General features: G+C 39.8%; 1 protein-coding gene across 1 annotated transcript in view; it reads right to left on the reverse strand.

The window, feature by feature from the left end:
- Positions 1-537: 537 nt before the first annotated feature.
- The window catches only part of cdc73 (cell division cycle 73, Paf1/RNA polymerase II complex component, homolog (S. cerevisiae)), a 338,701-nt gene continuing 323,519 nt past the window's right edge, over positions 538-15,719 (reverse strand). Inside the window, exons 16-17 of the mRNA XM_080195857.1 lie at positions 6,982-7,123; positions 538-2,790 (exon numbers count right to left, since the gene is read on the reverse strand). Of these exons, the coding sequence (XP_080051983.1) occupies positions 2,754-2,790; positions 6,982-7,123 (179 nt within the window). The 3' untranslated portion in view covers positions 538-2,753. The remainder of the gene's footprint in view (positions 2,791-6,981; positions 7,124-15,719) is intronic.

Here is a 15,719-nt window from a genome sequence, read left to right on the forward strand (position 1 = left end):
GACATTAATAGCAATAAGATCCAAAGAGCTTAATTTCACTAAACCATTACAGCAGTTACATTAAATAATGAACACGCATACAACAACCTCATTTTTTTGGCAGACACTTTACAAAAAGGCAGACATCAACCCTTTTTTTGCTGAATAAACATCATAGGTTTAGATGGTACAATGAATATTGATGAAAGCACTGAAGTTTTAGATAACTTCAATTTGTATGACTTACGGTTTGAAGTGTAATATGTTACTTTCAGTTTGTTATCTTACAATGTGGAAGTAATGCTGATGTCAAATCACCTTCAGTAAGTGTGTGGTGAAATTGTCAATGTTTTTAATTGCAAAATTTAGACTTAACAGTGTATCATATAAATTTCATTATGCAAATAAAGTGAACTAGCAAATTGAGGCAGGTGAGACATTGAAGATTATTCACAACCAGTGACGCCAGGAAGCATGCAACCTATTTATTCTTCAGGGTGGTGCAGAATAGCTAGACCTTCTCAACATCGCTGTAAACCCACACCACCACCCCCCCCCCCCCCGACCCCAACCCAACCCCACCACTCTCGGTCAGCAATTTTATGCAAGCTGTTCTGGCATCTGTTTTCTCCTGAAGCTTGTGCAATTGCTCACCCAAATGACAATGGGTTATTCACTGTGGCTACATCGAAGGCAACACAGTGGGTAATTTAATGATGAAATGAACAGTCAAACAACTGTCTTAATTTGCTTTGTTTGACCTTGCGACATAACAGCTACTATCAAGTTTCAATTTAAGTGAACAACTTCAATATTTCATTTTGGACTATTTTTGAAAATAGAACGATTTGGATATGAACTGGATTTTTCTTACCACTTCAGCAGGTGGGATTTGTTTTCATCTAATTTTCAATCAGTATTGGATAAGAGAAGTGGAATATTCAATTTCTACAAGCTTCACTGAGAAGAAAGTATCACTGACCTAACAATTATTCATTGTTCTCCAAACTCTACCGCGATTGGCATTTGATGTTGGATACTGTTACACTTACTCAACACAGAGATATTCTTAAGTTTTAGAGCACAGCACTCAATGAATAAGTATTGTTATCCTATTTCAGCTGTGATTTTCTTTCTCGCTTCAGTGTCATTGCCACTTTATTTCAGGTTATCCAACCCAGCAGTTAAAACTAAAAATCCATCTATCCAACTGGGCTTCAACCATCTAAACAGCAGGATCTCTGTTCACAGCATAATACATCGCAGGGTACAATGTTCAACACTACTTTCGAGTTCAAACCAGACAACAGCAAAGGGTAATTCTAGGTGTGGCATGAGGGAGGTAAATTTTGATGCCCCTGGGTCATTATAAACAGCTTCAAATAGACATTTTTGATAAATCTGATGCTGTGCTTGAGTTTTTTTTTACCTCAAGATATTGAATATCACATTTTGAAAATAGACTGAGTTGTTCATTTTAGCACTATCCCAAGCTGTGGTAGGCAACACTTTGAAGCACTTAGTTATTTCCGTTATGTAATTTTTCAGCTCAACAATTGTGTTTGCAATTTTTTTATTATTATTTACGATCACTATTTAAATAAGTACATTGCATCAGTGTGCTATGTATTCACAACGAGCCAAACTTCGCTATATTAAATTTTGAATGCGCTATCCTCGCCATTAATTTCCAAGATGCTCATTGCCTTCAACCCTATATAGATTTTACTGGTACTGCTTGCATTTCTGAGGTCGAATGAATGATGATTGAGCCTTCAAAAAAAAAAATCCCTCTTTTTTCCCTAAAGAAGAATGAAATAAATGTGAACTCTTTCAGCACACTGATGGAAGTGTAATGAAAACAGCAACAAAATGGTACTTTATGTAATATATTTATCTCATGTCAGCAAGCAGCACAACTGGATTCTTAATCATTTCTATGTCGGCACTAGATGGACTTTGAAGAAGTTTGTCATACAGAATTTGAAAGTACACCATCAGCTTTTCAAATTCGTGCTTAGAAAGCCAAATACATATGATAGGTTTCAAAGTTACAAACCATTATTTCAGTCAATGCTCTAAAGCTCAGGGCTTCCAATTAATTTTTTCATAATAGGAATAATGGACCTTTGATGTTTCTCTTTTCTCCGCATTGCCTAAATTCTTGACAATAACTAAGTGATTGTTCAAGCCTCATCACAACTCAAGGCAACTGCACATACATGTATAACTTTGTAATAATATTTTACAAAATCCAAAAAAGAAATTAGTCAACCTATGTCATCTATGGCTGTTTTACCACTTATTCTACCTGAGAACTGTTTGAAGAAATCCCCACCCCAGAGCAGTGATGATATACAATTTGCAGCTTACACTCAACAATTGTCCATAAAAAGTTGGAAAAGAAAAAGGATGGAGTAAAAGTAAAAAATAGTGCTGCCTGAAAAATAAAAATGAAATATAAACACTCACTATAGAATAAAATACAAATTTGAGTTTGCAGACTAGAAGTCATTCTACCATTGGAAAATTGGTAGTATAAGCACAATTGTTTATGTCTAATTGTTGCAGACATCAATTCCCCAATGCAATAAAAATTTTCCAACAAGTATCGCATACAAGACATGTCAGGTTGACCCACACTATACTGTCACTGCTCTTGACAAACGCAGACATGCCAATGAAATAGTTTAGTCCCAAGATATACGTGTCTCTTGTAGATCTCCTCCAATCTCCCAGAAATGAATGGCAGCAACCACAGAGCTTCAGACAACTTAGAATCTCAAATGGGATTTGTGCTTCACCAGGTACCTGTTGTGTGTAAAAAAAAAAGTCAGTCACAACCAAAATTATTGAAGTTACAAAATTATTATTAACAGCTGCAAAAATCTTTGTAGTCACAGCAAAAAAATGAGACTCTAGTGAATCAAGTGAAAGAATCCAATACTGACAATTTGTACATCATGCTTTCTCCCTCGAGAACTAGACACAACCTTTAGATATAAATGATGGCGCATTGCAGTTTTCTACATATTGACATGTCCTTGAAGTCCGAGCTGAATGTTTTATGGTACGGCACCAAGGGCTGAATTTGGACAATGACACGCATGCAAAATATGTTATACAACCTTCTGCGCAGCACAATGAATTGTACCTCCAGAAATGGAGCTGAGGAGATAAGCACAGCAGCAGGAAAGCATTGTGTGTGAATACATCAGCCTTATCACAACAGACTCAGCTCATGGCTTGTAATTACAACAGATCCACAAGCGTTAGCCATGAAAAAACTTTTCAGTATTCTTGCACATCATCTAACAATTGTGAAAAAGTGAAAAGTAAACTATTTGGTTATTAAACATTCCATCCAAGATAATAAATGAAAAGGTTTATATCAGAACCAAACTGTATAACTGTAGTCTACATGTTAGCAGTTGTTTTCTACTGTGGTGTTTAGCCAAGCTTTCCTAGACATTTTAAACTGAATGAGGCAGTTTTTTTGCTCAGCTTATAAAATTTGCGTTTCTAAACTAAAACCAGTATAATAAAGACAGAACAATAAAGACAATAAATGCAAAAATCTTAAAAGTACAGTTTAAGAATCTTTTTGTATGTAGAATTCAAATTGATCTCAATATGAAAAATACTTTGTGTAGCCATTCTACAGACACTTTCAGACATGTATGTTAAGATGTGGGGTTGATTTTCCTTAATTTTCTGATCTACATTAATTTCAATGGAACAGATATTTAAAATAAATGCAACACAGAATTTAAGACAAGGCATATAAGTTCTGAAAATGCTACCCTCTATTCTTGATAGCCAGAAATTCAACCAGCCTGTCTTGAATATTTTAAGTTATTATGCTTCACTTTATTTCCCAGCTCATTCCAATACAATCTACCAAGAGAAAATTGAACTCTGGGAATCCTTATTGTTTTCTTCTTTTCAATCATTTCAACATTTGCACTGACTTTGTGAACAAATGTATGCTTAGCTTGTTCACTCCCATTGCACTACCCTCCTCCCTCCCCATTCACCACCCCATACTCAGAAAACACATCTTTGGGAAGCCATGTGAAAGGCATGTTGCAGTCAAAGACATTCTGCAAAGAGGATTTTTCATGATTTCGCCATTTATAAGGGACCCGTAAATCGCTGATTGGGGTTAGGAAATGAATTAGCTTGATCGATTGCTAAGAAGAAGATCCCTGCACAATTTTTCATCAAATTTTCTTCACTGGAAGAATCTAGGTCAAGTGAGATTAAAAAATAGTTAAGGGGGCATTATCATTTGGCAAAATGCTTGCAAGATATCAGCAAAGTACTACACAATAATAGAATTGATAACAGCACTGTGTCACTAATGTATTTAGTATTGAGGAATCTACATGCGGCTACCAAAAATTCAGCCAACCAGCAAATCTTCTGCATTTCATTGTTATTTTGTCAGTGGATGGATCAGCAGCTAATGAATTGTCACAGCACATCCTATTTTAAACATTACACACAACATGATTACACTCCAAATAAAATGTTTTTAAGACTGATCTCGGATTTCAAGGCCCATTAGCAAAAGGATTTAAAAAAAAAATGCAGTTTCAAAACACACTTCAAGGCTTAAGCACTAGGCTGATTCATCAGTATTAAGGAAGTACTGCACTTATGAAAAATTAACTGAAGGATACATCGCCTCATCTGATGCTTCAAGTGGATATTTTGGTCACTGTTGGCAGATCTGTCGTGGGGCAGTTAGAACACCTGCCAAAGCAAACTGCTGCTGACCTGCCGCGATATCTTCACAACAACAACTTTAAGATAATAAAGCATCCCAAACTGCTCATAGGAGCATGATCAAACAGGTTGAAATAATGATGCAAAAGGATATATTATTACGGATGAACAAAAACTTGGTTGAGGAGGGCCTTAAGTTGTACCTTAAAGGATGAGAAGGGATAAAAAGATGGATTGGATTAGTGAGAGAATTTCAGAGCTTAGAGCCTTAGCAAGCAGTTGAAGGTATGAGTGCCAATGGTGAAATTAAAATTGGGGCCATGCATCAGGTCGTAATTGGAAGGGCATAAAGCTAGATGCTGTTACAGGGGTGGAAGTAGAATCTTAGTGATGGAGTGGATCTGTGGTCGAAACCTTGGGGCCATCAAAACACCTTTCATTGGTTCAATGCAGCTCTGAAGGATGGAAAATCTGTTCTGCTGCAGCATTAGCTAAAAGTTAATTTGCTCCTCAGCAAGATGGCAGAAGTAGTAACTATCATCAGGGATTTCAGCAGGATGACTCATGGGTCAGTGGAGGTCAGTGTGATCCACTGAGCACAAGTGAAAATGAGGATGTAGGAGCAGATGGGTACGTGCGAGAGAGAGAGAGAGAGAGAGAGAGAGAGAGAGAGTGAGAATACTGAGAAACACATTTCTTCAAAGGAAGATGTTGGGGGTAGGGCAAGAGATGGAAACAGTGAATCTTGGCTGAGTAGCCTGAAGATCTAAATCTTCCAGGGAACAAGTGTTTTGGAGCAATGATTTTGTATGCATTTAGTGGAGACGTTCTCTCTGTATTTAGTTAAAATAATGGATAAGTGTGATAGTTTACTACTAACGTATCTGCAATACATTTCTGATGAAGTGCAGAATATCCCAGAAATCACGATGGCCCAAGGGATGACTGCAACATCAAGACACTAAGGAGAACTTCTAAAGTGGCTTTTGGAGTGGAAGCTACCAATGCTTCAACAGCGGCTTCGACCACAACAGTTACACTGGGATTCCAAGACTTTGAGGGACCAATTGATCTGTAATAACATCAGTTTTGTTTTGAACCTTTGCTCTCACCTGGGCTGAAAGAAATTAGTGTGGATTTCACTGTCCTTCCAAACAGTAAGTCATCTCACAACACCAGGTTAAAGTCCAATAGGTTTATTTGATCGCACAAGTTTTTGGAGTGTCACTCATCCTTCAAGTGAATCTCATAGGTAACAATGGCTGATTTAGTAGCATTGGTTGCACTTGAAGAAGGAACAATGCTCTTAAACTGATGAGACTTCTTATTGTGTATATCTCAGTCCAATGCTGGCATCTCCACATCATGGCTTCCAAACAGTGGCAGAAAGTTCATAAGGTCCCCTTCACTGCCATCACTTAAGGAGAGCTTCAGGCCTGCACTCGCACTACTGGTTACTGCAAACACACCAGGACATCGGTAGGGGGAAATCAGACATCAGCAGCAAGGAGGGAGCATGTGTGTGTGCTCATGCACGCATCAGGGTTGGGAGTGATGGTCCAGATGGATCAGGACATCAGATTGGGTCAGAAGGGTTTGTGTCAGCAAGGTTGCCAGGCCTATCCCAGCTGGGGTTGGGTCAGGTATGATTGGGGGAGGGTCAGTCAGGGGTAAGGGGCAATGGTGGATTGGGGAATACCAGGGAGGGAGGGGTGGTTAGTCGGTGGGGTGGGAGCACCACAGGCCCAAGTACTCCCCAAATCCGACACTGGGGAACCTGGAAGTTACAGCCCACATGCCTCCCCAATGATTTGCAGTGCCAATGTGTTGACTGTGTGATTTGTGCACAAGGTCACCCAGGCCCCTCTGAACACTTTTTTCCCAGTCTCTTATCATTTAAAAAATATTCTGCTTTTCTATAATTCCTTCCAAATGAGTGGGAAACTTCACTCTCTCCACATTACATTCCATCTGCCATGTTCTTGTCACAGGGAATTCATGGTCAATATTCTACCTGCAACCATTGCTAACAAATCAGCCATTGTTGCCTCCGAGATTCTGTTTGGCCACCTGCACATTAAATGCTACTGTCACGATAAAATAAATTATGTATGAAACTCTATTTCTGAAAAACATGATGCGTGTGTTATACAAAATGTAATATGTAGAATAAAAATGGTATATATTTACTGGAGGTCTCAATGCAAGTGGTACTGCTAATTCCTATAAATCTTTGGATAATACTGAAGTTATAATTTATTTGCTACTCACCTGTCCAAAGTCTCCCAGAAACGTAGCAAAACAGCTCTGTCAAGATGGCGCTTGTGGTGGCTCAGTTCCAGCACAGTCACGTCCCATTTCTGAACATTTGGATCCAGACGCATTTCATCATACTTGAGATGGAATGCCTTGACTGGGAGAGAATAGCATATGCAACCATTAAAGCAGCTGTAACAGAATAGTATAAAGCAAATTTTAAAGAAAAAAACTTTCATTTTCTTAACAATTTTCACGATGTCAGAATCACCCAATGTATTGTGCAGCAATAACAGTACAATATATTCAACAACAAAACTGATCACTCTTTCATTCAATTTAAGCCTCATTTCAAAACATCTGATCCCAGCTATTCAATGATTGTATTTGAATCTTTAGGTACTGCACAAATGTACCATAGCTATATGGTAACTATATATATAAAAAAAACAAATTTATGGAAATACCCAAAATGAACATATTCTTTTTGCAGCATCTAGCTACCATTGTGGTCGATTCAAAACCAGCAAAATTTAGTGTGCGTACGTGTGTGAGAGAGGGCAAATGTGTGAAAGATTTTTCCTTCTTTATTCATGAGACATGGGCATCACTGGCTGGCCAGCATTTATTGCCTATCTCTTGTTATCTTTTCTCAGAGGGTAGTTGAGAGTCAACCAATTGCTGTGGTCCTGTAGTCACATATCCTCAAGGACATCAGTGAACCAGATGGGTTTTTCTGACAATTGACAATAGTTTCATGGTCATCAGTGGATTCTTAATTCCAGATTTTTTTTATGGAATTCAAATTCCACCATCTGCCGTGGTGAACCCTGGACTCCAGAACATTAGCTGAGTTTCTGGGTTAATAGTCTAGTGATAATACCACTAGGCCATTACCTAGTGATGAGTGAGCAAGAAAGTGCAAATGTGAGCTCCTTGCAAGTACTACATGATCATTTGATTGAAATTCAAATACTTAATTTCTTCAGCCTCCTGACAAGTAACGCCATAGAAAAACTGATGCCTCTTTTAAAAAAAGAAAAAAATGATTCTCCTTTTCTGACAGCTGCTTGTAGTCAAATCTAACCTATAATCCGGCTGTATGAATCTAGGAAACCGGTAAGAAAATAACTCATACAGATGCCTGATTTCACAATTAGCATGGATTAAGGTGCTGGCAGCAGAGCTGGGGTGACATCCATTGAACATTTCCAAATGGAGGTAGATTTTTGTTAGCTAAGGGTATTAAAAGGACGCAAAGATAAATGAAATTGAGGCATAGATCAGTCATGACCCAACTGAATAATGGAACAGGTCTGAGGTACTGAAAAGCTTATTCCTGTTCGTATTAAATATGTAGTACAATCTGGCTTGGGAGATGTCCACTGTATCAGCACTAAAAGTTTAGGTTTGTATAAAACATTACATTTCTGTCATTGCTTAAAGCAATACATTTATTATACAGGTTGAGTATCCTTCATCCCTAAATCCAAAAACTGCATTTTTTTTTGATCTTCAGCAACATTTAAAGTGGGAAGACACCAACCTGAACAGATATAACCAAAATCAACAGGTTCCTCACTTACCACCACCTGACATTTAATGTGGGGAGTCAAGTTGTTTGTCTGCACTCGACTTGATCTTCGTTGACATGCTGAACCCTTCCCTTCAAACAGAATTGCAGATGGCGCCAAGGGTGGGTACTTATTATAGGTACCATGCATTTATCTTTCAGTGATACACTAAGTTTCTAGCTATTTTCTTTATTTTAGTCAATAGCGAGACTAGGCTTAGGCTGCTGTAATTTAAATAGGCTTAGTCCTATATATGCAGTATCTGAAATCCAAAGTGTCATCAGCCCCAGATAAAGGATATTCAGATAAAGGATCTTCGACCTGTAAATAAATGACCAACAATGTGATATGATAAATATCACTACTATGATATTAATTGTAACTCAATTATGATTTTAATCACTTCTGAAATTTTTGGTCATGTTCACAAAGATATTAATAATATTTTGCTGCTGGTTGGCTTACATTCTGTAGAATTAAATACGTCAGGAAGATGTATTTAAGTTGGGGCTACAGAATCCAAAGACATTACCTAATCATTATTACCTCAGTACAACTGTGTATTAGCTCAAGCAAGTGCCCTTAAGAAATACATTTGACAACAGGAATAAGTTCTGAACTACTTCTTATCCTTTTACAGTCTGAATGTTATATTTCACCCAGCAATCTGAGCACACAAAATCTAGTAAATTTAAAGGCACTACATGAAAAATTCCTAATTTTATGCAAAGGTCAAATATACAGTAAATCTAATTTTGCAGCAACACTGATTTCTCACAAGCTTAAATTTGGACTAGGTCAAGTTTATTTGGACGGGGAACTGTAGAACAAAATATACTGAATCCCATGTGATAGTCAGCTTTTCATGACTATTATACATGTGTGTTTTAGTAATGTAACTAAACAGATTGGACTAAGTGCTTTGGAACATATTTTAATAAACATACACGTTTCAATTTGCTAAAATTTGATTGCATACTGGACCTAGAAAAGTCACATCAAGAATCGCAAGGCAGTGTGTACACTTACATGTTCTGAAGTATAACTGTATCGTTACGCATTAAAGCTGCACTTCTTATTCACATGGGATTTACAGTACTTTCTCTTCAAAGAGAGTTGAACAATAGAATACTCAAAAAACCCACAATCATTATTACATTTCAAATAATTCATTTTGTATGTTACGTGTTTTGAAATATTAGAATTCTTTGTTAAATTTTAGATCAGTAAGAAATCGTACAGGGGCTTTGCTAGTAAATTTACTCACTAAAATGGGTGTTCTATCTCTGTGGGATGCATAGATGCTGTGTTGGTTATTCATTTTCAAAATTCATGCTCCCAACAATTTTCAAAAATCTGAAGTTATTAAAATAATACTCCTTGCTGCAATGATTAAGGTTCACCACTACTGACAACTGAACTAGTAACAGTTCTTACTACACTTCCATGCACAAAAAATTAGATGGGACACAGCACTGAATAAGAAAAACAAGTACAAACAGGTTTAAGCTGCTTGGGATTTTGGGGCCAGATGGCTAGACTTCAGGGCCATATGTCACATATTAGACATTGCTGCATTAACACACTGTGCTACATAGCAATCGGAAACAATGCATTTGGAAAAACAGAAAATGTTGAAAATATTCAAAGAGGTCAGGCTGCATCTATGAAGATAGAATGGCACAGTTAATGATCCAGTCTATGGCCATTTGTCAGAACTGAAGCAAATTCACAATTTAATAGGTTTTAAGCAAGTAGAGACGTGAAAACGTTGGCTGGGAATGGCGACTAGAACAAATGCTCTAAAAAGACTGGAGATTAAATGACAAAAAGGGCAATGGTTTAAGGCAAAAAGAGATGGTAACGTGGCAAGCAAAGAAGCAATAAAAGCACTGCAGCATTCCTCAGTGTAGTGTCTCAGGTCTAACCGTCTTCAGCTGCTTCATTGATGACCTTCCTTTTATTACATGGAATATCCCTACAAGTAGGGATATTCGCTGATGACTGCACAATGGTTCAGCACTATTTGCAGCTCCTCAGGTACTGAAGCAGTCCATGTCCAAATGCAGCAGGACCTGGGCAATATCCAGGCTTGGGCTAACAAGTGGCAGGCAACATTCATGCCACGTAAGTGCGAGGCAATGACCATCTCCAACAAGAGAGAATCTAACCATGTCCCCTTGAAATTCAATGGCATTATCACGGTTGAATCTTCCGCTATCAACATTCTTTGAGAGTACCATTGACTAGAAACTGAACTGGACTAGCTATATAAATACGGTAGCAATCAAAGTAGGTCAAAGGCTAGGAATCCTGCAGTGGGTTAACCAGCTCCTGATTCGGCAAAGCCTGTTGATCATCTACAAGGCATAAATCAGGTGTGCAATGAAATACTCTCCACTTGCCTGGATGACTGCAACTCCAACAACACTCAAGAAGCTTGACACATCATGGACAAAGCAGCCTGCTAGATTGCTACCCTTTTCACAAGCATCCAATTCCACCACCACCGACGAACAATGGCAGTGTGCGCACCATCTACAAGAAATACTGCAGGAACACAACAAGGCTCCTTCAGCAACACCTTCCAAATCATGACCACTGCCATCTAGAAGGACATGCGCAGCAGATAGCAGGGAACACCACCATTTGCAAGTTCCCGTCCAAGTCACTCACCATTCTGACTTGGAAATATACTGCCATTACATCACTGTCACTGGCTCAAAATTCTGGAACTCCCTCCCTAACAGCACTGTGGGCGTACCTACACCTCAGAGACTGTACTGTTTAAGGCAGCTCATCACCACCTTCTCAAGGGCAACCAAGGATGGGCAGCAAATGCTGGTCTAACCAACAATACCCACACCCCATAAATGAATTTTTAAAAATTCCTTCTATAAAATATATAAGTGAAAAAAAAAGAGTATTTACAACAATCAATGGTAACTAGAATCACAGAATGTCTACAGTGCAGAAGGAAGCCATTTGACCCTTCGAATTCATCAGGTTCCCTTGTGTCCTTCAGGGAGAGAAATCTGTTGTTCTGACTACAATCTCACCCAGGCCCTATCCCTGTAATCTCATGAATTTACTCTGCTAGTTCCCCTGTTAGTAAGGGGCAATTTAGCATGGCCAATCAATCTAACTTGTACGTCTTTGCACTGTGGGAGGAAACTGAAGTATCTGTAGAAAACTTATGCAGACACAGGGAGAATGTGCAAACTCCACACAGTCAACCAAGCTGGAATCAAACCCGGGACCCTGGCGCTGAGAGGCAGCAGTGCTAACCACTGTGTCACCCTGTCAAGGTTACCGTTACTGACACAAGCTTTATATTCCAGATTATCAATTGAACCTAAATTCCATTAGCTGTCATGGTAGGATTCAAACGTCCCCAGAGCATTAGTTTGGAACTCCGGATTACTGGTCCAGTTACATTAACACTCTGCCACCATATCCTCCAAGCGGTTTGCAACAAGATAATGGATGGAAGATAATCCAGTTATATGTGAAAATAGCCGCTATGGTAGGAAGAATAAAAAGTTTTTTTTGAAAAAACAGTGAGAGACAAGTTGGGGAGGCAGTTATTTGGTATTGTTATTGGACTAATAATCCAGAGACCCAAGGTAATGCTATGAGATCACAAGCAAATGGGGGAATTTGAATTCAATAAAAAAAATTTGCAATTAAAATTTTAACAATGATCAAGAAACAATTGTTGATTTTCATTAGGAATTCATCAGGTTCCCTTGTGTCCTTTAGGGAGGCAAATCTGTTGTTCTGACCTGGTCTCACCTATACGTGACTCTTAAGTGGTTTCTGAAATGGTCTAATAAGCAACGCAGTTGTATCAGACTGATAGAAAGTTTAAAAGGCATGAAACCAGAAGAAATTACTCAACATCAACCTGTGCACTGGAAACACAGGTAAACTCAGTCCTGTTGACCCTGCAAAGTCTCCTTACTAACACTTTTGAGATGGAGGTTACTTGTGTCAAAATTGGTATCTGTTTCATAGACTACATAAGCAACAATAGCCATACTGTCAAAATCAGCTTACAATGTCCCAGACACCATCATCAACATCCCTGAGTTGTGAACTATCCCACTGGCAGCTCAGGCCCAGCAAAGGTGGTGGCACAGTAGTATGTAGTCATAAGAAATAGGAGCAGGAGTGGGCCATCTAGCCTGCCTCACCATTCAATAAGATCATGGCTGATCTGAAGTGGACCAGTTCCACTTTCCCGCTTTCTCCCCATAACCCTTAATTCCCTTGTCTGTCAGAAATTTATCTACCCGAGACTTAAATATATTCAGCGAGGTAGCCTCCACCACTTCAATGGGCAGAGAATTCCAGTAGAAGTTCCTCAACTCCATTCTAAACTGCACTCCCCCCCCCAACCTTATTTTGAGGCTGTGCCCTCTAGTTCTGTTTTCCTTTCTAAGTGGAAAGAATCTCTCTACCTCTACCTTATCTAGCCCCTTCATTATCTTGTAAGTCTCTATAAGATCCCCCCTCAGCCTTCTAAACTCCAACGAGTACAGGCCCAGTCTTCTTAATCTCTCCTCATAAGCTAAGCCCCTCATCTACGGTATCAGCCTGGTGAACCTTCTCTGTATTACCTCCAAGGCCAATATATCCTTTCGCAAATAAGGGGACCAAAACTGCACACAGTACTCCAGTTGCGGCCTCACCAGTGCCCTGTACAGTTGCAGCAAGACCTCCCTGCTTTTATATTCTATCCCCCTCGCTATAAAGGCCAACATTCCATTCACCTTCTTGATCACCTGCTACACCTGCAGACTGAGTTTTTGTGATTTGTGCACAAGGACCCCCAGGTCCCTCTGCACAGTAGCATGCTACAGCTTTTCACCCTTTAAATAATATTCCCTCCTACAATTATTTCTACCAAAGTGGATAACCTCACATTTGCCAATGTTATACTCCATTTGCCAGGTCCTCGCCCACTCACTCAACCTATCCAGATCTCTCTGCAGACTTTCCACATGATTTGCTTTTACACTCATCTTCGTGTCATCAGCAAATTTTGTTCCCTACACTCAGCGCCCTCCTCCAGATCGTCTACATATATGGTAAACAGTTGAGGCCCCAGCATCAATCCCTGCGGCACTCCACTAGTCACCAACTGCCAACTAGAAAAGCATCCACTGATTCCAACTCTCTGCTTCCTGTTAGATAACCAATCCTCAATGCATGCTAACACTTTACCCCCAACTCCGTGTACCCTAACCTTCTGCAGCAACCTTTTGTGAGGCACCTTATGGAACGCCTTCTGGAAATCTAAAAACACCATATTCACTGGTTCCCCTCTGTCTACCGCACTAGTAACATCTTTATAAAAATCCAGTAAGTTTGTTAAACATGACTTCCCCTTCACGAATCCGTGCTGCGTCTGCTTGATCAAACCGTTCTTTTCTAGGTGTCCCGCTATTTCTTCTTTGATGATGGATTCTAGTCAAGAGGGGGTTGCCCTGGAGTCCTCAACTTCAAATCCAGACTGACCCTAAGAAGTCTCACGGCATCAGGTCAAACATGAACAAGGAAACCTCTTGCTGATTAACATGTACAGCCACCCTCTGTTGATGAATCCCACAGAAACACTACAGTGCAGAAGGAAGCCAATTAGCTCACTGAGTCGGCACAGGCTCTCAGATCTTATCCAGGCCCTCTCCCCGTAACCCCCCACATATTTACCATCAGTACCAAATACAAGGCTGAAACATTTGCAAAAATCTTCCACCAGTAGTGCCGAGTGGATGATTTATTTCAGCTTCCTCCAAGGGACACCAGCATCATAGGTGCCAGTCTTTAGCCAATTTGATTCATTCCATGTGATGTCAACAAACAGCTGAAAGCATGGATGCTGCTAAGGTTATGGGTCCTGAAAACAATCCAGCAATAGTACTGAAGATTTGTGCTCCAGAACTTGCCAGATCCCTAGACAAGCTGTTCCAGTACAGTTACAGCACTGGCATCTATTCAGCAATGTGGAAAATTGACCAGGTATATCCGTACAAAAAAAAGCAGGTCAAATCCAATCTGGCTAATTACCACCCCATCAGAATACTCTCAATCACTAAAGTGATAGAAGAGGTCATCAACGGTGCTATCAAGTGGCATTTGCTTAGCAATAACTTGCTCACTGAAGCTCAGTGTGCATTCTGCCAGGACCACCCAGCTCCAGACCTCATTTCAGTCTTGGTTCAAACATGGACAAGAGAGCTGAACTGCAGAGGTGACCTGAGAATGACTGCCCTTGACATCGTCATTTGATAAAGTGAGTCATCGAGGAGCCCTGGCAAAACTGGAGTCAATGGGAATCAAAGGAAAATGGTCTGCTGGTTGGTGTCAAAGCTGACACAAAGAAAAATGGTTGTAGGAGTTGGAGGTCGATCATCTCAGCTCCAGGACATCAATGCAGAATTCCTCAGGGTAGTGTCCAAGTTCGCTAAATATATTTATGACGCAGGTAGATAGGTTTTTGGTAGGCAAGGGGATTAAGGGTTATGGGGAGAAAGCGGGAAAGTGGAACTGAGCCACTTCAGATCAGCCATGATCTTGTTGAATGGCGGGGCAGGCTCGAAGGGCTAGATGGCCTACTCCTGCTCCTGGTTCTTATGCTCTTATGCAACCATCTTCTGCTGCTTCATCAATTACCTTTTTCCAACCATAAGGTCAGAATTGAGGATTTTCACTGATGACTGCACAATGTTCAGCACAATTCGCAACTCCTCAGAAATTGAAGCAGTCCATGTCCAAATGCAGCAAGAGCTGGGCAATATACAGATCTGGGCTAACAATAACATTTATGCCTCAAAAGTTCCAAGCAATGACCATCTCCTATTAGAGACACTCTAACCATCTCCCCATGTAATGGAACTACCATCGCTGAATCAACATCCTGAGGTTTGCCACTGATCAGCCACATAAATAATGTGACAACAAGAGAAGGTCAGAGGTTAGGAATCCTGTGGTGAATAACTCACCTCCTGATTCCCCAAAGCCTATCCACCAGCTACAAGGCACAAGTCAAGAATGTGATGGAATGCTTTCCACTTGTATGGATAAGTTTGGTTGCAACAACACTCATGAAGCTTGACACCATCCAGGACAAAGCAACTCACTTGATGGGCACACCATCACAAACACTCACTCCCT

Source organism: Carcharhinus amblyrhynchos, chromosome 9 (genome assembly GCF_965287045.1).
Source record: "Carcharhinus amblyrhynchos chromosome 9, sCarAmb.v2.hapA, whole genome shotgun sequence".
NCBI classification, from domain to species: Eukaryota; Metazoa; Chordata; class Chondrichthyes; order Carcharhiniformes; family Carcharhinidae; genus Carcharhinus; species Carcharhinus amblyrhynchos.